Source organism: Mus musculus, chromosome 10 (genome assembly GCF_000001635.26).
Source record: "Mus musculus strain C57BL/6J chromosome 10, GRCm38.p6 C57BL/6J".
In the NCBI taxonomy this organism is placed as follows: domain Eukaryota; kingdom Metazoa; phylum Chordata; class Mammalia; order Rodentia; family Muridae; genus Mus; species Mus musculus.
The window spans coordinates 58,443,959-58,467,384 of NC_000076.6; the positions used below are offsets into that span (position 1 = coordinate 58,443,959).

General features: G+C 38.3%; 1 protein-coding gene across 1 annotated transcript in view; it reads left to right on the plus strand.

The window, feature by feature from the left end:
• The first annotated feature begins 2,893 nt into the window (after nucleotides 1-2,893).
• Ranbp2 (RAN binding protein 2) overlaps nucleotides 2,894-23,426 on the plus strand; it is a 47,304-nt gene continuing 26,771 nt past the window's right edge. Inside the window, exons 1-16 of the mRNA NM_011240.3 lie at nucleotides 2,894-3,093; nucleotides 8,026-8,093; nucleotides 9,354-9,465; nucleotides 10,615-10,767; nucleotides 11,261-11,491; nucleotides 11,851-11,996; nucleotides 13,634-13,826; nucleotides 16,560-16,647; nucleotides 17,878-18,087; nucleotides 19,861-20,042; nucleotides 20,125-20,300; nucleotides 20,447-20,570; nucleotides 21,107-21,268; nucleotides 21,486-21,623; nucleotides 21,705-21,851; nucleotides 23,157-23,336. Of these exons, the coding sequence (NP_035370.2) occupies nucleotides 3,022-3,093; nucleotides 8,026-8,093; nucleotides 9,354-9,465; nucleotides 10,615-10,767; nucleotides 11,261-11,491; nucleotides 11,851-11,996; nucleotides 13,634-13,826; nucleotides 16,560-16,647; nucleotides 17,878-18,087; nucleotides 19,861-20,042; nucleotides 20,125-20,300; nucleotides 20,447-20,570; nucleotides 21,107-21,268; nucleotides 21,486-21,623; nucleotides 21,705-21,851; nucleotides 23,157-23,336 (2,382 nt within the window). The 5' untranslated portion in view covers nucleotides 2,894-3,021. The remainder of the gene's footprint in view (nucleotides 3,094-8,025; nucleotides 8,094-9,353; nucleotides 9,466-10,614; nucleotides 10,768-11,260; nucleotides 11,492-11,850; nucleotides 11,997-13,633; nucleotides 13,827-16,559; nucleotides 16,648-17,877; nucleotides 18,088-19,860; nucleotides 20,043-20,124; nucleotides 20,301-20,446; nucleotides 20,571-21,106; nucleotides 21,269-21,485; nucleotides 21,624-21,704; nucleotides 21,852-23,156; nucleotides 23,337-23,426) is intronic.

Below are 23,426 nucleotides of genomic sequence, written 5' to 3' on the forward strand. Positions count from 1 at the left end.
ACCTAAGAAAAGGTTTTTCTTCTGAACCTACTTAACTTTATTTTCTGCCTCTAATATGTATATTTGTTTCAGCATCCTGCCACATCCAGGCATTTGCTCAAAATCTACACCCAGGACAGCTCCAGAGAAGCAACCCATAGATGCTCTGGTCTACCCTCCCAGATGCCTCTACTGGGCCTGTGCCTTTCTACCTGCCCATGGTCCCACAGACCCTGGACAGCAATGAAACACCCAGCTATCCCAAAACTTGGCCAGCATTCCCATCCCAATTTTCTTAGGTTTCCAAAAGACTCACTGTCTTAGTTAGGGTTTCTATTCCTGCACAAACATCATGACCAAGAAGCAAGTTGGGGAGGAAAGGGTTTATTTGGCTTACAATTCCATACTGCTGTTTATCACCAAGGAAGTCAGGACCGGAAACTCAAGCAGGTCAGAAAGCAGGACCTGATGCAGAGACCATGGAGGGATGTTCATTACTGGCTTGCTTCTCCTGGCTTGCTCAGCCTGCTCTTTTATAGAACCCAAGACTACCAGCCCAGAGATGGTCCCACCCACAAGGGGCCTTTCCCCCTTGATCACTAATTGAGAAAATGCCTTACAGTTGGATCTCATGGAGGTATTTCCTCAACTGAAGCTCCTTTCTCTGTGATAACTCCAGCTTGTGTCAGGTTGACACAAAACTAGCCAGTACACTCACCCATTGCCCCAGAGTCAGCAGGAAGTAGCTAAAGAATATGACATCCTACTCCTGACCCACCATCATCTCTAATTTCTCTTTTCAATTAAACCAAAATGGAGGAATGTTAGCATATCTTCTAGGCTTCATCCAACAGTTACCTGGCAATGGCCAGGTACAAGCCAGGAGTCAGGCATGTAAGGAATGTTCAAGCTTCTCTCTCTCTCTCTCTCTCTCTCTCTCTCTCTCTCTCTCTCTCTCTCTCTCTCTCTCCTCTCTTTATTTCCTCTTTCTCTCCATCTATGCTCTCTCTTCCTACATGTCCCCGGCCTGTCTCTTCCCTTCTTTCTCTCTTCCTCTCTTTCTTTTTCTGTCCTTCACTGTCTTCTTCTTTTCTCTGACTTTATTCTCTTCTCCAGACTCTGCTCCCTTCCAGGCCTCAAGTAAACTTCCTTTTATATACTAGGACTGTCCTATGGTTGACACCTCAGCGGGACCCCTCAACATGGGCTCACTAAGACACCCTCTCCTGCCACATCATACTGTGTTTATAAAGCACACAGCCTGGGAACACAGATTTAGGTTACCTCAAGCCCCATCACCCAACATGAAAAAGTTTTATAGAATAAAGAAAGTCATATAAATAAAGGTAAGCTTAACATATATCCTGATATATGAGAGATGTAGTAACAGTAAGGCGGAGAAGCTTTTTATAGTCCTATGACACTGCTGACATTTTGGGCTGTTTGCTGGTAGAAGCTGGTAGTCTGCTAAGTTAATAGATTCCAATGATTTTTAATCTATAGTTTACAGAATGTTAGTTCTGACACAGAGGTGAGCAAGATGCTGTTCTGGGACTAACCTAGTCCAAGGTAAGTGTATGCAAGGGCAAGGGGCACAGTAAAGAGACTGAAACGGCCACTCTTTGGGTAGACAAGGTAAAGTTTATTCCAAACAACAAAGGTTGTCTCTCTCAGGAAAAGCTGAGAGAAGGGAGATGGGGGAATATGTATCTGGGGAGGAGGGAAGCAAAGAGCCAGGATGCTGGCAAGGGGGCTTTGAATTGTATAACAAGTACTTGTAAGTATGGACTGGGGAGCCTGGGGGCTAGCGCAGAGCTGTAAATCCATTTCTGCCAGAGGTAAGGGAAATTACTCCTTTGGTAGATAGGAAACAGTTTCACAAGTTACTAAGGAATGCAGGCTTTTCCTAACCACTAGAAATCCTCCACAGTCCAGACTGAGTCTAAGTTAGATCCAATTTTGGAGTCAGTGGCATTTTTGGGGGATGGGTGGGGTACCCTTTGTATCTGACAATAAGGTATTTAACATCTGGAACTGCACCACTCTAACCTCTCCACTGCGGTTTTGATCAGTCTTTGCAGACAAAGGTTCTTTTCAGCAGTTGTCGTTTACGACAGTTTATTCACAATCTTGAGACTATTACTTAAAACTTTGTGTGTGTGTGTGTGTGTGTGTGTACATGAGGACGTGTGTGTGTGGGTTCTACGGGGGTCAGAACCCGGATTTAGATAGATGCCCTGGAACCGGCTGCTGAGAACTGAACTTCGGTCCTTCAGAGGACCAACAAGCACTCTTAACTGCGGAGCCATCTCTCTAGCACGAAGAGATTATTACTTTTAATATTCTAATATAATCTGTTCTGCTCATTGTTAAGTCACAAAACAGGCCCCTGAAGGCAATTGTTGCTGACAGCGTCCTAACGGCCGCCTCGATTCTTACCCAAACAGAAACCTAAAGTCATCATTTCTTAAAACCTCGTGAAGCCTGTTTCTGTTTGCCAGGAAAGCCACCACTTCCTCCTCTGCCCCTAACCGTCAACTACCCCGTGAGGTGCATCTCATCACGTAACGCTAATATTTCCACTCCGATTTATCTAAGCATAAAGACACTGTTCAACCAATATTAACCTTTATTCTGCTGAAACCGGAGGCAATGACGACGTTTGTCTCTTTAGAAGGAAATCAAGTGTTGACCAGATGCAGCACCCGAAAAGGTCGGATTTATTAGGGCACTGCCATTTTAGGTCCGCTTTGTGACGTAGCACCAGTGAAATCTATAAAGCCTTTCCCGGGGAAAGGGAGTTCGTCTCGATCGTTTGCGAAACGGTCACGTGGTCTGGAGCGCGGGCGTGGCGGGGTGACAGCGAGCAGGCGCTCCAGGCCGCAGCGCGGCGCACAGTGATGACGCGCGCCGCACGCCCTGTGCCCATCCGTTCGCGACGGAGCTGCGTCACCGGTGTTCGGCGCTCACCTCCTGGAGCCCGCAGTCGCTGTAGGCCCCAGGGCTGGTCTGCCGCTCCTGGGGAGCCTGGTCCGCGGCGCGATGAGGCGTAGCAAGGCCGACGTGGAGCGGTACATCGCCTCGGTGCAGGGCTCCGCCCCGTCGCCCCGAGAGGTAAGCGGGTCTGGTCCGGTGGCGGTGGCGCCGGTGTCATGGCTCCCGGCGGCCTCGGCTCCCCGCTGGAGTGGAGGCGGTCGCGGGCGGCGTGGCGCTGCTGAGCACCGGAGGCGTGGGGACTGCGGCCGCCAGCGTTTCCTCTTCATGGCTATCCGCGGGCCCACTCGGGCCTGGCTTCTTCGGCCTCCGCTCCGTAGGCCGTCGTGGGGCGCTCTGCGGGGTTCGCCCGCCCGCCCGCCCGGCGTCGTCGGTCTCCCGGATAGCTAGGCCCTGTCACGGCTGCCGTGTCTCGGGGGGAGGCTGACACCGCGCGGCGGTGGGCTTGCACGGTTGTGTGGGTGGCTCCACGGACGAAGCAGGGCGGGAAGGAAGGGCGCGTCAGCATAAACGACACGGAAGGCCCATAATTTAAGTCTTCTAGTGCTGTGCCCCGCTTCCCCAAACCCCTTTTGGAGGCTGCTAGTCGGAATTCCTTCTAGGCGGTAGTTGCAATACCTTAACATTTCTAACGTTATTTCGCAACGTGTTTTGTGTGTGTGTGTGTGTGTGTGTGTGTTTAAGATCATTAACGTTGTGTTTATTTTGGGTTCTTAAAGAGTGTTGGCCGGTGGAGAGAGATGTACAGAGGCTCTACAGTCAGTTATTTTTTGGGCGGGGGAGGGGTGTGTTGAACAATCAAGTTCTACCATTGGTAAACTAACTTGGTACAGTATAGACTCTTCATCAGTAAACGGCATTTTGACCTTGTTAGTGTTATTTAGTGTTACCGAGGATGATTCGTGTTAACATTTAGGGCAGACTTTGAGATACAAAGAGTCAGAGGGCTTCAATTTTTGTTTACAAACGCCCAATTCAGTTGTGTATATATATATATATATATATATATATATATATATATATTTTACATTCTGTCTCTGAGGGTTTTATGGTCATCTATATAAACCAAAGTTCATGAACATACAAGTCAAATGGCATAATTTTTGTTGTTGTTGTTGTTGTTACTTAAAGTCTCTTCTTTAGATGGCTTCTGCAGGTTAAATAATCCAGTCCAGCAAATCTACAACCCCTCCCCCAAAGCGATTTTAAAAGTCTCAAGTTCATTTAGTGCTGGTATGCCCAAAGTGGGAAATTTTACACCCAGTTTCCTCTGATGGATCAAAATCAGAATGCCATGGTACAAGAGTTATATGAAAGTGCTTTTGGGTTTCTGTCTATAAGGTGTACATTTTAGATAAATGTGTTTATATTAGATTTAGGATTTGTTACCAGGATATCTAACATGCTTGAAGATATTTAAAAATCTAAAAAAACAAGACCCTGAAATCTAAAAATGCCAAGCATTTCAGATAAAGCATACTAAAGTATCTAATACTATTGTATTAATTGTATGTAAATGTGTAAATGGTTGTTAAATTATGTTAGGAACCATTTCAAAGTCTCTACATATTCAAATATGACTTTTGAGTTGTTTTTCTTTGTTTTGAGACAGAGTTTCTATTATGTTCTGGAACTCACTGTGTAGATCAGGCTGGCCTCAAACTCACAGAGATCCACCTGCCTCTTCTTCCCAAGTTCTGGGATTGAAGGTGTGTGCCACCACATCCTGCTACTATTTTTTTTTTAATATTTATCGAAGGTTGGTTGGGTTGGTTATATTGATTTGGATAGTATGACAACTATAAGACATTTTTTGTTTTAACTAGTTCCATTGTTCAATTTTTTTTTTTTTTTTTCTTTTTGGACAGGGTTTCTCTGTATAGCTCTGGCTGTCCTGGAACTCATTTTGTAGACCAGGCTGGCCTCAAACTCAGAAATCCGCCGCCTGCCTCTGCCTCTGCCTCCCAAGTGCTGGGATTAAACGTGTACGCCATCATGTCCAGCTCAGTCATAATTCTTATTTCCAATTTTTTTTGTATTTTTAAAAAAGATGATGCTAAACGCGTTCTATTAAGAAATAATGCCACAGGCCCTTCTTTTCTGTGTTCCTGGTGACCTCTTTTTCTATTTATGAATTTGGTTATTTTTTATTTTTCATTTGTAGAATCTTATATTTGTCCTGTTAGTATATTTTTAAGGTCATCCATGTTGTAGCAGGTGTTGGGAGAATTATTCCTTATTAATTCCTTATTATTATTACTACTATTAATCTTTTCTTTTAAAGGTTTTATTTGTATTTATATGAGTACACTGTAACTGTTTTCAGGCACACCAGAAGAGGGCATCAGATTCTATTACAGATGGTTGTGAGCCACCATGTGGTTGCTGGGAATTGAACTCAGGACCTCTGGAAGAGCAGTCTGTTTTCTTAACTGCTGAGCCATCTCTCCAGCCCCTATTGTTATTCTTTAAATAGTTTTTCAGATGGGGTTTCTGTGTGTAGCCCTGGCTATCCTGGAACTAACTTTGTAGATCTGGCTAGTTTGAATTCAAGAGAGCAGCCTGCTTCTTCTGCTATAGTGGCATTGAGTGCTGGGATTAAAGGCGTGTGCTACCACTGCCCAGCTTTTTTGTGGGGAGCGGTGAGTGGCTGAATATTTTAATATTATAAGATAATTTTTAAGATATTTATAAGTTAACATTATAAGATTATATATTACCTTAGGTATGCTACATGTGGTTATTCATTCACTGTTGATTGACACTTAGGTTGTTTATATCTTTTGCCTAATACATATAATGCAACAAACATTGATATAAAAACATTTGAGTGCTTGCTCACCAATGTTCTGCTTGATACTTAAGCTTAATACCTTACTACATTTTATTTTGGGAGCGTGTGTGTGTGTGTTTATGTATGTATATGTGTATGCTCACGTGTGTAGAAGTTAAAGGTAAGTTTGCTGCAGTTGGTTCTCTTCTGCCATGTGAGGCCTAGGGATGGGATTTAGGTCTTTAGGCTTAATGCCAGGTACATTTACTCACTGAAGCCACGTTGTCAGTCCTAATTATATTTAGTCTTTAAAAAAAATTTAAATTTATTTTTATGTGTGTAGGTGTACTGCCTACATGTATGTCTATGTATCTTTGTGTGTGCTTGTGCCTAAGGAGGCCAGAAGAATGTATCAGATCCCCTGCAGCCCCAGTTATCTTAAATATTATGTTCATATAGTTTACAAATTTATAGTAGCGATATATCTCCTCTACTTGTCCTAGTGAACTTGCAAAAGCACCTCTAGTCAGATATATACATTGATTGTATATTGTAATATTGTTTTTGAATAACTAAAGCTAATACTGAATTACAAGTTTGTCTGACTTAGCTAAAAATTGAAGGGGCTGGAGAGATGGCTTAGAGGCTAAGAGCACTTACTACTCTTGCAAAAGACACTGGTTTAGTTCTCAGGACCCACATGGTGGCTCATAATTTGAGTTCCAGGGGATACAACACTAATTTCTGACCTCCTCCAGCATCACACAGGTATGTGGTGTACACAACCTACATGCAGACAAGTAAATTGGATAAACAAACTGTTAAAAAAAATTGAAAGTAAATACAACTTGCTATTGTCATGTCATGTTCAATTTTCAAATATAATCTTGTAAATCATTTGTAAAGTTGGGTAGCAGAAAGAGGTATTAATAAATTAAGACTGCAATACATAAAAGATACATACTAATGCATAGTAGCTCATAACCGTAATCCCAGTTCATTTGCAGCCTGGGCTGTAGTGGCATTTCAGGTCAGTTTGTGCTAGAGCTAGAAGATGGCTTCAAAACAGAACCAGATTCTGTTACACGTGAACATTTGGTTCTTTCCAAAATATGGAGAAAGGGATTGGTTTGTTTAATGGGTGGGTTATCTAGTAGGTATTGCTTGAAAATTGATGGTTGGTTTTAGAAACAAAGGCTCCAGTGTATACTACTTGGAAAAATAGGTGTTATATTTCAAAATAATTTTAGAGAAACTGAAAGAATAGGGATGAAAATTTTACGAATCTCAAGTGAGAATAGCTTTTCTTAGCATATTACCACTAAAGTAAATAGCAAAAAAACCAATTTCATTGCTTAAGAAATCAGTCTTGCTTGAGCTGGGCGGTGGTGGTGCACGCCTTTAATCCCAGCACTCGGGAGGCAGAGGCAGGTGGATTTCTGAGTTCGAGGCCAGCCTGGTCTACAGAGTGAGTTCCAGGACAGCCAGGGCTATACAGAGAAACCCTGTCTCAAAAAACAAAAAACAAGCAAATAAAAAAACAACAAAAACCTAAACCAAAACAAAATACCAAATTTTATTTTAGCCTTGTGTAAAATGCTGGTCTGTAAAGAAAATAGTACGTTGACCAGGGAATTTCTAGTACCTTAATGGTTCTGAAATGCTTTCCCAAGGAGACTTCTTACACATGGTAGGAAAAGAGTGATTTCTAGTATATGTCTCTTTCCCCAGACAAGTTGTTTTCTGTGTACTTCTCTGTAGAGTGATGCCAGTGAGTCAGTACAAAACATGCTGGGTAATACTTGGTGGGTAATACATAAAACATGCTGGGTAATACTTGGTGGGTAATACATAAAACATGCTGGGTAATACATGGCCAAGCATCCCTAGCCAGTCAGAATGAGTGAAGCTGTGTGTGTGTCTGACTGTGTCTGTGTCTCTGTCTGTCTGTAAGCTCAGGCTGGTTTTGAGTTTAGGATGGCTTTGAACTCATGATCTTTTTGCTTCTATTTCCTGAGTGCTTAGGAGTACAGATATGAATTACTTTACATGCCTTGAAATGTAGCTTCTGATGTCTGTTTTAACTATCCTTGAATTTATTTTTTATGATAGAAATTATAATATTTGGGACCATTAACTTTTAAAACACTAGGCAGCATTTTTTACCTTTTATATAAAAAAAATAGTATTAAACTTGTTAGGGTATTTTTTTTGGTACTTTGAAAAAAATGCAATATTTGAAAATGTGAACAGTAAAACCACTCAACTCTCTTTTTTAGAAGTCAATGAAAGGATTCTATTTTGCAAAGCTGTACTATGAAGCTAAAGAATATGATCTTGCTAAAAAGTAAGTACCAAACTGGAAATGTTTTAATTTTTCATCCTTGTAATAGGAAAAACTGCTAAAGAACACATTTTTTCTTTCAAGTGTATTCTGGAATCAGGAATTAACTGCTCTCAGACAATAGTTAGATTGAGCCTCTAACAAGTATTTCTTACTGCTTTCTGTTTATATCTAGTGCAGAAGTTACTTGGTTTAAAACACTTTTTCTAAAATTGCTCTCGGGTAGGATGAAAGAGATCATTCCTGTTTGTCAATTTCTTCTTGGTTAGCTATCTGGTGCTTCAGGTGGCTGGAGATAAGCAACAGACACAGACTCAGTGCTAACAGTTGAGCAGTTGCTGTCTTGTCAGTAAGGCAAGAGACTTGCTGAGTCTCATTTCCTTACTCAGAGTAGCCTAGAGGTGGAAGTTACACTGGAGGCAGATTATGAAAGCAGTGATAGGAAGAGGAGGGCACTTGGTAGTGAGAAAGGCTGCATGTAACCTTGGTTTTAAAAGGATAGTTCTTTAATACCACACTTAGTTACTTATCTCTCTGATGAATTTTATGTATGACATAATGTATTTATGTATAATTTTCTTGTTTAGACACGATTCTCTTAGTTTGGGAAACTTTAGTGTTTTACATATTTTCACTTTAAAATTTTATTGTTTGTAGATGATAATCATTTTGATTATCTTATGTGAAATTCTTCAATGCTTTACTAAGTGTAATCAGGAAGAAAAAGCATTTTATGTGTTCATTTCTGGTAGGTAGCGGTGGAAAAATATTTGAGGAATATAGCACTTTGTAGTAAAATGAGGGTCAGGAGAGGTGGCTTAGTGGTTAGGAGTGCTCAGAGGCTCTTGCAGAGGAAGTGGGGACTTCCTAACACCTGTAACTTGAGCTCCAGGAGACCTGGTGCCACCTTCTGGTCTCCTTGGGCACCAGGCACCATTGTGGCACAAATACTTTTATGCTAGCACTTAGATACACATAAAATAAGTGTCTAAATCGTGAATTAAATAGTAAAATGTGTAAACATGTTATTAGCTCTGTATGGTTATTAGTTACTTTGAAATGAATATTTTTAAACTCTATGTTAAATAAGTAATGGTAGCCAGTAATTGAGCTACAATAAAATAATTGGATGGTTGCTTGGTTTAGGCTGTAATCTACTATCAGTATTTCAGTCTAGTTGCAAGTATTTTTATTTTAAATTATTTTAATGTACATACTAGGTACAGTATATGTTTAATTTGTTATTTTTGTATTTTAAAACAGATACATTTCTACGTATATTAATGTGCAAGAGAGAGACCCTAAAGCCCACAGATTTTTGGGTCTTCTTTATGAAGTCGAAGAAAATATAGACAAAGCTGTAGAATGTTATAAGGTAATTATATGATTAAAGTACAGGTTATGTGAGGCTGGAATAATTAAGAGCATAGGCTGCTCTTCCAGAGGAGCTGGGTTTCCTTCCCAGCACCCACATGATGGTTCACAGCCTTTTGTAATTCCAGTTCAAAGGCATCTGGCATCTTGCTGGCCTCCCTGACACATACATAGTGCGCAGACATACTACAAGCAGGCTAAAAAGCAGTACATGCTTAAAAGAAAAATATAACCTTGCAGGGGTTGTAATAAGTAACCCATGGTATGTAGTAAATAATCATACACATTTTATCCACGTAGTGAAAACAAACATCAGTACTACTAGGTGGCTTAGCTCGGAACATACTTGAGATTTTGAATATTTAAAACACAAAATTTAAGTCCATACTGGTGAGATGGCCCAGCTGGTAAAGGCACCTGCTGCTAAGGCTGGCCATTTGAGTTTGATTCCTACAACCTGCAAGGTAAAAGCAGGGAGTTGTCCTGTGACCTTGACTGGTTTGCCTTGGCACAAGGGTACATACACCCCTGGAATCCAGAATAAATAAAAATGTAACTTATAAAAAGGCCAAAAAAAGGTCAGAGATAATGATTTCATTTATTCTTTTAATTTTCCTAAGTAATGCAAAAGTTATTTGATTTGTTTTTGCAAAAATTTGTTTTTGCTCTGTTTTTCAAGGGCATCTTATATAGTGCTGGCTGAACTAGAATTTGCTATGTAGGCCAAGCTGGTCTTGAACTCGCAGATCTTCCTGCCTCTGCCTCCTGAGTTCTAAAATGAAAAGTGTGGCATATGGGGGCACCACACCACTCCACAAAAAACCTATGGGTGCTTTCCCAGCTTTAAACTCACATCATTTAGGAATAGGATCTTCAGAGGCTCAGCAGAAGACTGCTTCTACTCTTGTACTGAGTGGGGTCCCAGCACCCATATGGAACTACTCAACTACCTGTACTTCTAGTTTTAGGGGATCTGACATCCTCTGTAGTCCTCTTTGTGTACCTACATTCATGTGGGTGCTCATGTGCAAAAACATATAATTTTTAAAAATGTAAAAGTCTTTGAAAAATAGATAATGTGTACAGCTTTTTTGATGACTTTATGTATACAAGTTAAATTTTCTATTTTCGGTATTTTTTCTGACATCAGCGTTCAGTGGAATTAAACCCAACGCAAAAAGATCTTGTGTTGAAGATTGCAGAATTGCTTTGTAAAAATGATGTGACTGATGGAAGAGCAAAATACTGGGTTGAAAGAGCAGCCAAACTTTTCCCAGGAAGTCCTGCCATTTATAAGTTAAAGGTAAAGCCTCAAACCAAGAAACTTATGGAGAAAACTAAGATACGATCATTTTTAGTATTTTGAAGCTTAAATACTTCTCAGTAGCAACTTAACAGAACATGCTCCTGCTTTCTTTAAGTAATTCCTTTAAAACAGTTCTGAGTGTTGTCTTTCTAGGCAACATAAAACTTTACAAATGCTATCTCAGTTATTTTTCTGGAATCATGTTTTAGTGATTATACAGTTTCATAGATTGTACAGTGTAGTTGGTCGATTGTATCATATTGTAATCAGTGGAAGTAAGGTGAGGGTGTGTGCAGCTAAGGTGTAAATGAAGCTCTGTCTGGAATAAAATCTTTGGTTCATTAGATAATTATCTACAGGTCAGAAGCTTAGACCTATTATAAAGAAATGTGTTGTAGCCTGCCATGGTAGTGCATGACTTTAGTCCCAGTACTTGGGAAGCAGAGGAAACTTAGATTACTCAACATTTAATGACTTTTCTCCCAAATAGGAACAACTTTTAGATTGTAAAGGTGAAGATGGATGGAATAAACTTTTTGACTTGATTCAGTCAGAACTTTATGCAAGACCTGATGATATTCATGTAAATATCCGACTAGTAGAGCTTTACCGTTCAAATAAAAGATTGAAGGATGCTGTGGCCCACTGCCATGAGGCAGACAGGAACACAGCTTTACGTTCAAGTTTAGAATGGAATTTATGTGTTGTACAGACTCTTAAGGTAGGTGAAACTTATTTCTCTACAGTGTTCTAACACTTCAATTTCTTTCATTGATATAGCACAACTGTAAAATGACATTTTTGCCAAGCTCAATTTAAGTCAATAAATTGGGAAAATAAATTCGGTGTGGATCTTTCTGTGTATTTGGTATTTTTATTTATAAGGCTAATGTAATTTCATACACCTATAATTTGCTCTGTGTGTGTGTGTTTGATATTTTATTTAAAAGGCTAGCATAAAAACACTCAGTTTTGCACAGTTTTAATAAGAATGGGCCAAGTAGTTTGTAGGGATACAGTGGTCAATTTTTCAAAGTCTATTGAAGTTTTGTAACTCACTGTGTTTTTCTTAAAAATTAGGAATATCTGGAGTCTCTGCAGTGTTTGGATTCTGATAAAAGTACTTGGAGAGCAACCAATAAAGACTTACTTCTAGCCTATGCTAACCTTATGCTACTTACACTTTCCACCAGAGATGTGCAGGAAGGTAGAGAACTATTGGAAAGGTATGGTGATGTTGAGAGAGTGTGCACAGGCACACACTTAACAAATGACAGGTTTTCTTTTTTGCAATAATTGGTCTAGGTTCTTTACATTGTTAGCATTCCTCTAGTTTACCTACAGTCCACACAGTAAAACACTCAGAGGAAAATTACTTTTGCTCTTATGGGATTTTATATAATTATATACAACTTATTTTTAGAGAATTATTTTCTTGTAATTTTAAGTTCCATTCTTTTATGTATGAGGTGTCACATGCTGTGGTGCAGTTATCAGGATAACGTAGAGGAGTTAGTTGGTTCTGTTCTTCCACTTTGTAGGTCCCGGGGAACGACTTCATCAGTCTTGGCTATAAATAGCTTTACCCTCTTAAGCTGTATTGCCATCCTCAGAAGATTATTACAGTTCATCTTTTAAAATTAGCCTCACAGCTTAATATTCAATTTTGGCATGCTTAATAGTACAGCCAAATGAATGTTCTGGCCGTCACTTTTTATTTTTAATGTAATTTTGAGTAAAAACCATGTAAGAAAGTTTTTTGTCTCTCAGTGGCCAGGTTCAGATCTGCTGATGTAAGCGTTCAGCATCGCTAATATTTTGGAAAACATCGTTTTGGCTTAGGAACAAAGTAATTCAGATATAACAAGTTTTCATGTTTACCCTACTACCCCCATTTTTAAAAATTTTTTTTGAACCAAATTTCATATCACATAAACATCGCTTTGTATTTGTGTAAGGACAGGCTGATAGGAGTTCATGGATCACTACTTTGAAAATAAAGGATTCACTGGACAGAGGTGCCAAAATTCGCTTGACTTTAAACCTAGCAGTCAGGATGCAGAGACAGGAAGATTTCTTGAGTTTGTGGCCAGCCTGGTCTAGAGAATGAGTTCCAGGACAGCCAGAGCTAAAGAGAAAGACCCTAAGAGTTAAAGGATTTCTTAAACAACAAAGTTGTGAGAAAATAAGACATTATTATACATTTTGGTTGTGTAGCATCTGTCTTAATTGAACACAGCTAGGTTCTCAACTATGTCATTATGTTTAATATTTGAATTCTCTGAAAATTCATTTAGACATGTGTGGGAAAAAGTATAAAGGGCAAAACATTTCTTGTTTCTTACTATTATTACAAAAATTGTTTTAACCTCAAGGAATTCCCTAAGAGATCTTTGAGAACCCATAGAAATTCTCAGACATTATTTGGTAGAAAGTCTCTTGCTCTCATTTCTTGAGATAAGCTGCTTTAAAATAATCCTTCACACAGTGTGAAACTTGCAGGGATTGGTCACTACTAGATTTTAAAAATGTTAGTTAAAATATAAACTAAAAATTTCTGAACTATGTCTTATTCTCATTTAATATTGGATATTCACATTTTATCAATAATTTGATTTGCTTTTTTTTGTGTGTGTAAGTAATAGCTATTTTGGAGTAGGATATCCTTGTAGAGTGCTGGGTGAAAATTCCTACTAGCTCTTTGATGTGTGATTATCCACTAGGGTGCTTCATCTGTGAAGTGTGAATGAAGAAGATGAAATTTAATGTAGGTCTTAGTAATTTTATTTTGAATTAAATAATGAAACTGATTAGTCACATTGTTGTAGGTGTGGACTGCCTGTTTACTCTTTTAATTTTACAGCTTTGATAGTGCTCTTCAGTCTGTGAAGTCTTCTGTGGGTGGAAATGATGAGCTATCAGCTACTTTCCTAGAAACAAAAGGACATTTCTACATGCATGTTGGTTCTCTGCTTTTGAAGATGGGTCAGCAGAGTGACATCCAGTGGCGAGCTCTTTCTGAGCTGGCTGCATTGTGCTATCTTGTAGCATTTCAGGTAAGCTTTTCCGGTTTTAGGTGTAGTTATTATTTCAAAAAGACTGTTGTGTTTCTTATAGTTAATGTCATAATGTATAATAAAAATATGTGAATAAATCCTGTGTTAAAATTAGGATACAAGTTAATTTGATAAACAACTCTAACAAGGTCAGTGCATTGTTTAGTTAGGTGAAGCAGGCGTTAATGCATTCTTGTGGACAGTCTATATTGGGCTTATTTATTTGTAGATCATTTTGAAGCATTTGTTCTTTTAGCTTGGCCATCTCTAGGAACATAATATTAAAAATGAAATTTTATTATTAATGTTTTATTTTTATTTCATGTACACTGGTGTTTTGCTTGCATATGTCTGTATGAGGCTGTTGGATCTCTTGGAACTAGAATTACAGTTGTGAGCTGCCATGAGGGTACTGGAAATTGAACCCAAGTTCTCTGTAAGAGTGGCTACTGTTTTTTTTTGTTTTGTTTTTTTTGTTTTTTGTTTTGTTTGTTTGTTTTTTCGAGACAGGGTTTTTCTGTGTAGCCCTGGCTGTCCTGGAACTCACTTTGTAGACCAGGCTGGCCTCTAACTCAGAAATCCGCCTGCCACCAGCTCCCAGCGCAGCTACTGTTCTTAACTACTGAACCATCTCTCCAGCCTCTAAAGATGAAATTGTATATGGGCTAAATAAGCTTGATTCAAGAGGTTATATAGGGCAGATAACCTTCCCTCCGTCCTTCCACTTTCTCTTCTTCCTTTCTTTCCCTTTCTACCTTTCTCTCCCCTCTCCTCTTTCCCTTCACATATTTCATTTTCTCCCCACTCTCCCTCTCCTCTCCTTCTTTTGCTCTTTTCTTTCTCTCCCTTTTCTCTTATGCTCCTATCCCTCTCTGTCTGTTTCTTTTGGCAACATTTTTCAAATTGAAGATACTTTTATACAGTATATTCTGGTTAGTTTTCCTTCTCCCTACTACTCTCAGTTCCTTTCTATCTTTTCATCTTGATCCACACACTTTCTGTCTTTAATAGAAAAACAGACATCTAAGGAATAATAGTAAGAAAAAATAGTAAAATAAAAACAAAAAATTGGAATATGATAAAATGAGATGAAGAAGAACCAAAGAAAAAGCACAAAAAGGCTATAGATGTAGTGATACTCATATTTGCACACTTAGGATTCTTATAAAAGTCCCAAACTGGAAGCCATAATTACGTGCAAAGGACATGTAAGGTAAAAAAAAAAAAAAAAAAAAAAAAGAAACAAACAAAAAACTTCCCTGACATAACATGAGAGAAAGAACCTTCAAAGATGCTGTTCATTTTGTGCCTAATGCTGGCCATGCGGCCTACCCCTAAGAGTGGTCTGTTTCTTTAGTGAGACTGTCTTGGAGGAAACTTTTTCATTTGCAAGTGGCAGTCAATTGGAGATAGCTTCAGGGTTAGGAATGAGATGTTTATTCACTTTCAGCTCTGGGACCTTATGCAGTGCAGCCCCATGCAAGCCCTGTGCAGGTGTCACAGTCTCTGTGAGTTCATATGTGCGCCAGCCCTGTTGTATCTAGAAGGCCTTGATTCCTTGGCTTCCTTTTTTATATCCTGGCTCTTAGACTCTTTCTGCTGCCTCTTCTGTAATGTTCCCTGAGCCCTAGTGGGGAGGGATTTGATTGGAACATTTCTTTTTAGGGCTGAGTGTTCCTAGGTCTTTCATTCTTTGTATACTGTCTGACTGTGGGTCTTCATTTGTCTCCATCTGGTGCAGGAGACAGCTTCTCTGATGTTAGTTGAGCCATGCAAAGATTTATGAGTATAGCAGGAGGTTGTTAGGATGCATTTTATTGCAACGTTCCTTTAGCAGAACAGTAGTACTTGGTTTTTCCTAGCTCATTGGCCTATTTAGTCTTAGTCACCCAGGTGGCATTGGGCATAGGGTTCATCTAATGGAGTGAGCCTTAAGTCAGATCAGTTATTCGGTGGCAAGCTTTGTACACTGTCAGTGTATCTCGCAGTCAGGTCACCTTTGTAGAGTGAAGGGTGTGTGGCTGGGTTGGTATCTTAGTTAGGGTTTTCATTGCTGTGCACAGATACAGTGACCAAGAACTCTTCATATAAAGACAACATTTAATTGGGGCTGGCCTACAGGTTCAGAGGTTCAGTCCATTATCATCGAGCATGGCAGCATCCAGGCAGGCATAGTGCAGGAGGAGCTGGGAGTTCTACATCTTCATTTGAAGGCTGCTAGCAGAATAGAACACTGGCTTCCAAGCAGCTAGGATGAGGCTCTTGAAGCTAATGCCCACAGGGACACACTTCCTCCAATGAGGCCACACCTACCCAAACAAAGCCACACCTTCTAATAGTACCACTCCCTGGGCCAAGCATATACAAACCATTACAGTTGGTGTTTACCATTCTCCTTTGGCAGTGTGAAGAATATCTTTCAGTACTATGAACACTAGTCTGTAGGACTGAAGGCTCTGTCTAGTTAGGCACCTGCTCCACTTCTCCATGTTCAAGGTGTTTGACAAGATCTTCATAGCCCTGGTTTGTTTGGAAGTCCATGTGTAGCACAGGCAGGTCTTGAACTCACAATAGATTCTTCTGTTATCTACTATACCCTAATTAAAATATTTTTAAAAAAATAATTATTTTCTAATTAACGAGATTATTTAAGAAATAGTATGGAAAGGAATATCTAACTGTTGGGAATATGGGTATCATTGAATTAGATTATTTTTATTCTAAAATTGTCAGGTTCCCAGACCAAAGGTTAAATTAATAAAAGGAGAAGCTGGACAAAATCTCCTGGAAACGATGGCCCACGATCGCCTTAGCCAGTCAGGTAACATAATATTTTAACTGATTAAATTCTGAAATGATAAAATATTTAAATTTTTTTCCTTACACTTATTTATTTGTGTGTATGAGTTGTATGTGTTCTCACTCATACTGTACATCACTTAGGAGTTGATTCTGTCTTTACCATGTGGGCTCTGGGGTTGAACTCAGGTCCTCAGACTTAGTGGCACATGCCTTGAAAGTTGAGCCATCTTGCCATCCTAAGATTCAAACTTTCTTTAGGCTACTTTAGTTAAAGTCTTTATAGTATCCTTAGATAATTCTCTATAATTACTTGGCTTATTTTTGCCACGTTTTGCTATATTCATACTTGTTCTTACTTTGCCAAAGGTGTTATGCATAGCAGAGATTAGAAAAAAAAAAAAAGACATTCTATCTGCCCCACTTTGCTCCCCCCAGAGGGTGTGGGCTGAGGACTGAACCTAGGACTCTGTACTTGATAGGCTAGGACTAAGCTAAATCCCCATTGCATTCTTTAAAAATAAGAACCTACTTAATTTTGTTTGCTTCCCAGTGGAGATACCTGCTCTATCTGGGTGTTAGAGCATCCCTCTTGAGTGTGCAAAGCATTTCTGTAGCCAAATGTTGTTTAACACTACTGCTTGGAGACACTGCTCTGTGGGGACAGTCTTTAATTGCCTAAATAGAGTGATAGAAAATGCTTCGTAACTCTATATTTCCTATATTTTTTGGGGTCCATCCATGGTGTAATATGTAATAGTATTTAATCCAAGTACTGGCTTAAATCCTTATCCTGAACTTGTGGAATAAAAAAAAAATTCGGTAGAGCCTACATATAGATATTTCCTTAATGTTCTTTAAAAACAGCAAGAATCTGAGAACCCAGTTTTAGCCATCAGAGTTTTAGCCACCAGGGCGTCAGATCAGAGCATTGGGGCTTGGTTCTTGGCTGTTGTCGGAAGGTCTCTTAATTCCTATATTAACTATCTAAAATGATAAGACCTTTGGCATTTTTAAATTCATTTTATTTCCCCTTCTGTTTGTTTTACTTTATGTAGACAGATACTGTGAAGCCTGTCTTGTTTAGTTTTGATAAAGTACTGTTTTTGTTGACCAGCTGTGATTTGGAGGTTGGAAAATGGGGTCTCAGATAACCTTGTTAATTTCTTCTTGGATGTCTCAATGAAATGATTAAGAGACAGGAGTAAGTAATTGTTTCATTATACAATGATGGGAATAATTTGTTTTTCAGGGCACATGTTGTTAAACTTAAGTCGTGGCAAGCAAGACTTTCTAAAGGAAGTTGTGGAATCTTTTGCTAACAAAAGCGGCCAGTCTGCTCTCTGTGATGCTCTGTTTTCCAGTCAGTCATCCAAGGAGAGATCCTTTCTTGGGAATGATGATATTGGAAACCTTGATGGACAAGTGCCAGACCCTGATGACTTGGCTAGATATGATACTGGTAAGTTGCATCTTTCAAAGAAATATTCTTCATCATAATCTGTTTCTACCAGGAAGGCGCAACAGTCATAATATATTTTGGATTCTTTCTAGATTTAGTTTACATAAAATAGATGTACAGGTGTAAATGACACATTTTCTTTGAAATATTTGTTTGCTTCTATATTTTTCTGTCTCTCTCTGTCTCTCTCTCTCAAGACAGAATTTTTTTCTGTGTATCCCTGGCTCTCCTAGAATTTGCTCTGTAGACCAGGCTGTTCTTGAATTAATAGATCTGCCTGTTTTTTGCCTCCTGAGTGCTGTGATTAAAGGTGTGTGCCACCACTGCCTGGCAAAATAATTATTTATAAACATATATTTATATATGTTTTGCTTTTGTGAATTTTCTCTCCTATAGTGTGTATGTATATATCTGTATGTATATGTTGTTTGCTAGGTACTTTGTATTATTCAACATTTAATTTATTTACAGTTTTTTACTACTGTTAAAATAATACTACTTAGAACTTCAAACAGGATCTTTTTGCTTGTTTTGAAACAGGGTCTCACTATATATAGTCTTGCCTGGCCTGCAATTAGCTATGTAAGTGATGGCCTTGAACTCAGAGATCCGACTGCTCTGCCTCTGAAGTGCTGATATTAATGGTATACTCTACTACACCTGGCCTCATTTAACCAGGTTTTAATGAAAGTTGTATTTAAGATTTTTCTACCTTTGCATCTTCTCCATTGTTTTCTTCGTTGTATTTGCCCTTTTTTTCCTTGTTTATGTTCTAGGGTGTTTTTTGTTTTTGTTTTGTTTTATCTTTGTGACAGTCACCTTGTTGGGGTGAATACTTATTTGGACAGGAGTGCCATTAGCCTTTTCTTGCTATACCTAGTCAATGTACATGGCCTATTTCTTCCTATAAATCTGGACCACTTTGCTAGTCTGCTGACCTTTTTAGTGCCCTTGTACAAACTGAATAACTTTATTCTTTCAGATGGGCAGTGATGATCACAAAAGGGCAGTGTGTTAGAGAACTTCATTAATAGATAGTATGTGTTTCGAAATCAATTCCTTGGAGTTTCCTAAAAATGAAACTACTGAGACAGATTTTTTTTTCTTGCAAATTGCTAGAAGTGTTATCGTTTCTAGGAAAGTTGGACTTTTTTTTACTTCCAGAATTTCATAAGCTTTTTCAGTATTAGATTTCTTATAGAAGAAAACATCTTTTAATATGCTCATAAATTAAGTATTCCATTGTAATTTAATTACTCCTTATTGAAAGGAAAATCTTGAAACTTTAATAATAATAATAATATAAAGTGCACATTATTCTTGACAGTTTAGTTTTATTAATTTTTTAAGTTTTTTTAAGTTTAATTTTTAACTTTCTTGATGAGTCTTATTTTCTTAGATGGTATAGAAAACCTTTTTCATTTACACTGTTTCTTATTAAAATTTATAAAGTGTAGCTGGGCATGGTGGCATACTCCCTTAGTCTCAACATTCAGAAGGCAGAGGTAGGTAGATCTCTTGAGTTCAAGGCCATAGCATGTGAGTTTCGGGACAGACTGGCTGCATAGAGAAACCCTGTCTTGGAAAAACAAAGTTTTTAAAAGTATGAATACATTCAATAAAAATGTGAAATTTTTGCTATTCTGTTCTTCAGTTTTGAAACAGAAAAAAATGTTTGTAATTAAATTTTTTGCTAAATTAGTTGTTTATTTTTGTAATCTAAAGACCCAAAGAAAATGTATCATGCATGGCAGTTTTTCCCCTCTGTTCCAGGTGCCGTTCGAGCACATAATGGTAGTCTTCAGCACCTTACCTGGCTTGGCTTACAATGGAATTCACTGTCTACTTTACCAGCAATTCGAAAATGGTTAAAACAGCTCTTCCACCATTTGCCTCAGGAGACGTCAAGGCTTGAAACAAATGCACCTGAATCAATCTGTATTTTAGATCTTGAAGTAAGCAATGATGATAATTAATTAAATATTTTTAGTGTTTGTAATTTGTTTTTCTAACTTACTATTTTTTAAAATCAAACAGGTATTCTTACTTGGAGTTATATATACCAGTCACTTACAATTAAAGGAGAAGTGTAATTCTCACCACACTTCCTATCAACCATTGTGTTTGCCACTTCCTGTGTGCAGACAGCTTTGTACAGAGAGACAGAAGACGTGGTGGGATGCAGTTTGTACTCTGATTCACCGAAAGGCGCTGTAAGTAGTAAACAGTGATACTCCTTAGATTAGGGCCCGAGTTTTACTAGGGCTTTAGTTTAGTTGTCACGTGAAGACACTTAACATATATGTAAGTGCTGAACTGCAGTTCTTTAAAATAATTCAATTAAACTTACTTTTTTAAGACCTGGAACCTCAGCAAAATTGCGACTTCTAGTTCAACGTGAAATAAACAGTCTGAGAGGCCAGGAAAAGCACGGCCTTCAACCTGCTCTGCTTGTGCATTGGGCCCAGAGTCTTCAAAAAACAGTGAGTTCATTGAAATGTTAATTTTTAAAAGAGAACTTTGTCTTAAATAAAAGTGTTTTTCTGTAATAAAGTTAATTGCTTACACATAAGTAATTAGTAAAATGCTGACTAGTGCTAAGACTAATATTATGTATTGTATATCAGAGTAGATGTGGCTGTTTAGCTTTTTGACCAAAGTGTTTCTTTCAGAGGCAGACTTTGGTTCTCTAAAAATGTCAGGTTTTATTGCAAGTGTTGTTACAGAGGAAATGTGATACATAGTCTCACATAGCCTAACTGGCCTTGAACTTGATATATGGCCAGGGATGACTTTAAACTTCCAATTTGCTTGCTTCTATATCCCAGATACAAGGTTGTGAGCCAGTTGTGTGCCATCTTGCCACTTAAAAATGGCAACTCTTGAAAATAGATTGGGCTGCCTCTTGTAGGCAGTTCATAACTTTTTCTTTTGATGCTCTACTTAATTTTAATTTGAAAGTTTTCTCAGTTTCTCAAAAACAGTTATAATGTTGCGGACTTCTGACTTTCTATTTTAGGGCAGCAGTCTTAATTCTTTTTATGATCAACGGGAATACATAGGCAGAAGTGTTCATTATTGGAGGAAAGTTTTACCATTGTTGAAGATGATCAGAAAGAAGAATAGTATTCCTGAACCTATTGATCCTCTGTTTAAACATTTCCATAGTGTGGATATTCAGGTAATAAAGAATGCTAATGAACCGATTACTTATGTAATTTATACACATATAGAAAATAACTAAGTAAATTGTGTTGCTATTTTATGATAGTTTTGCTTTCTAAATCTTGTAGCTGATAAGAATTATGACTATAATGAAATGTTAATTTTCTTCAGATAAAATGTAATCTTTGGAAATTTGGGTTTGAAGCAGTTTAACTAATAATAAATGTATTTAGGCATCTGAAATTGGTGAATATGAAGAAGATGCACACATAACTTTTGCTATATTGGATGCTGTTAATGGAAATATAGAAGATGCTATGACTGCTTTTGAATCTATTAAAAATGTAGTTTCTTATTGGAATCTTGCACTGGTAAGTGAAATAAGAATTGAATTGAGTTTTGTTTGTTTGTTTGCTTGCTTGCTTTGAAAAATCTAATTGTATTTTGTGTAGATTTTCCACAGGAAAGCAGAAGACATTGAAAATGATGCCTTGTCTCCTGAAGAACAAGAAGAATGCAAAAATTATCTGAGAAAGACTAGGGACTACCTGATAAGGATTTTAGATGATAGTGATTCAAATACTTCTGTGGTTCAGAAAGTAAGTTGCTGGCTGTTGTCTGATGTTTAGTATTGTTGATAACTGCCCAGGCTTTAAATGTGGGCATTTCTTATGTCTCTAAGTATCACTTAGGATAGATGTGCTAGGGGCATGTGTGTAGTGTGAATGTGTACGAATGTTAAGTTTTCTTTTATCTTAGCTTTGGTATATCTCGAAACAACAAAAATTTGGCATTTGGGGTTGGGAAGATTGCACAAGTGTGAGGGTCTAAGATTGGCCACTCAGTGCTCAAGTAAATTCTAGGTGGCCATGATAGGACATCCCTTGAGCAAGCTTACTAGTTAGATTAGAAGAAGCAGCTCAGGGTTCAGCAAGAGTCCATGGTTCCATATATAAGGTGGAGATCAAGTGATCAAGGGAAATATTTGATATCAATCTCTGGCTTCCACATGCACGCATGTGCACATTCCTGCCATACATGTGTAAATATCTAGCTTGCTTGCACTCACTCACACACTCATACACCTACACAACTTTGGTATCTAAGTACATACTGATTTCTAAGATAGACAGTAATTTTGTCTTTTTTTCATGTATTCAAAATGAATATGATAACTTGAGGACTAGTTTTGTTTTGTTTTTTGTTTTTCGAGACAGGGTTTTTCTGTGTTGTCCTGGAACTCACTTTGTAGACCAGGCTGGCCTCGAACTCAGAAATCCGCCTGCCTCTGCTTCCCAAGTTGCTGGGATTAAAGGCATGTGCCACCACGCCAGGCTCCAGGACTAGTTCTTAATGAATTTTGGTTATGTAAAATCAGCATTTTTTTCCCCTTATTATTTCCTATGGACTAGCTCTCAGCAGTTTCACACTCAAAGGGGTTTTCTGTTTAACCTTCTTTCTGAGTATTTTGTTTATTAATGTGTATTGCTGATCTTAGGATTATATTGTCTGGTGTATTTCAGCATTTATATTTCACTCTGTTCAAAGTATCTGAGAAGAATGTGTAACTTCCATAAGGAAAAGCTTTCTAAGTTCACTTTTCTTTGTTACTATGACTTACAAATGTGATAGGAACAACTTAGACTTTATATTCTGCAATGCCTTTATATGTATAACTTAACATGTAATAAGATGCTTGTTAAAATGTGCTGTGGTACACACATAGTCTTCACACTTCGAAGGCTGAATAAGGACTGAGAAGTCAAGGGTACCCTGGGCTACAAAGTGAGTTCCTGACTCAAATAAACAAAATAAGGAAAATGCGAACAGCTTAATAAAATTGGGTCTTTATTTCTAAGGTATTTTAGCATTATTTTTGCAAACTAAGGCATTTTCTTTTTCAGTTGCCTGTTCCCCTTGAGTCTGTAAAAGAGATGCTGAACTCAGTTATGCAGGAACTTGAAGACTACAGTGAAGGAGGTACTCTTTATAAAAATGGTTGCTGGCGAAGTGCTGATTCAGAGTTAAAGCATTCAACACCATCTCCTACCAAATATTCTCTATCACCAAGTAAAAGTTACAAGGCAAGTAGAATGCAAACGAGTCATTGTACTATGAGGTTGTTTTCTACATGTTGTAAACACTGTTAACATATTCGTGTGTTTGTTTGTATG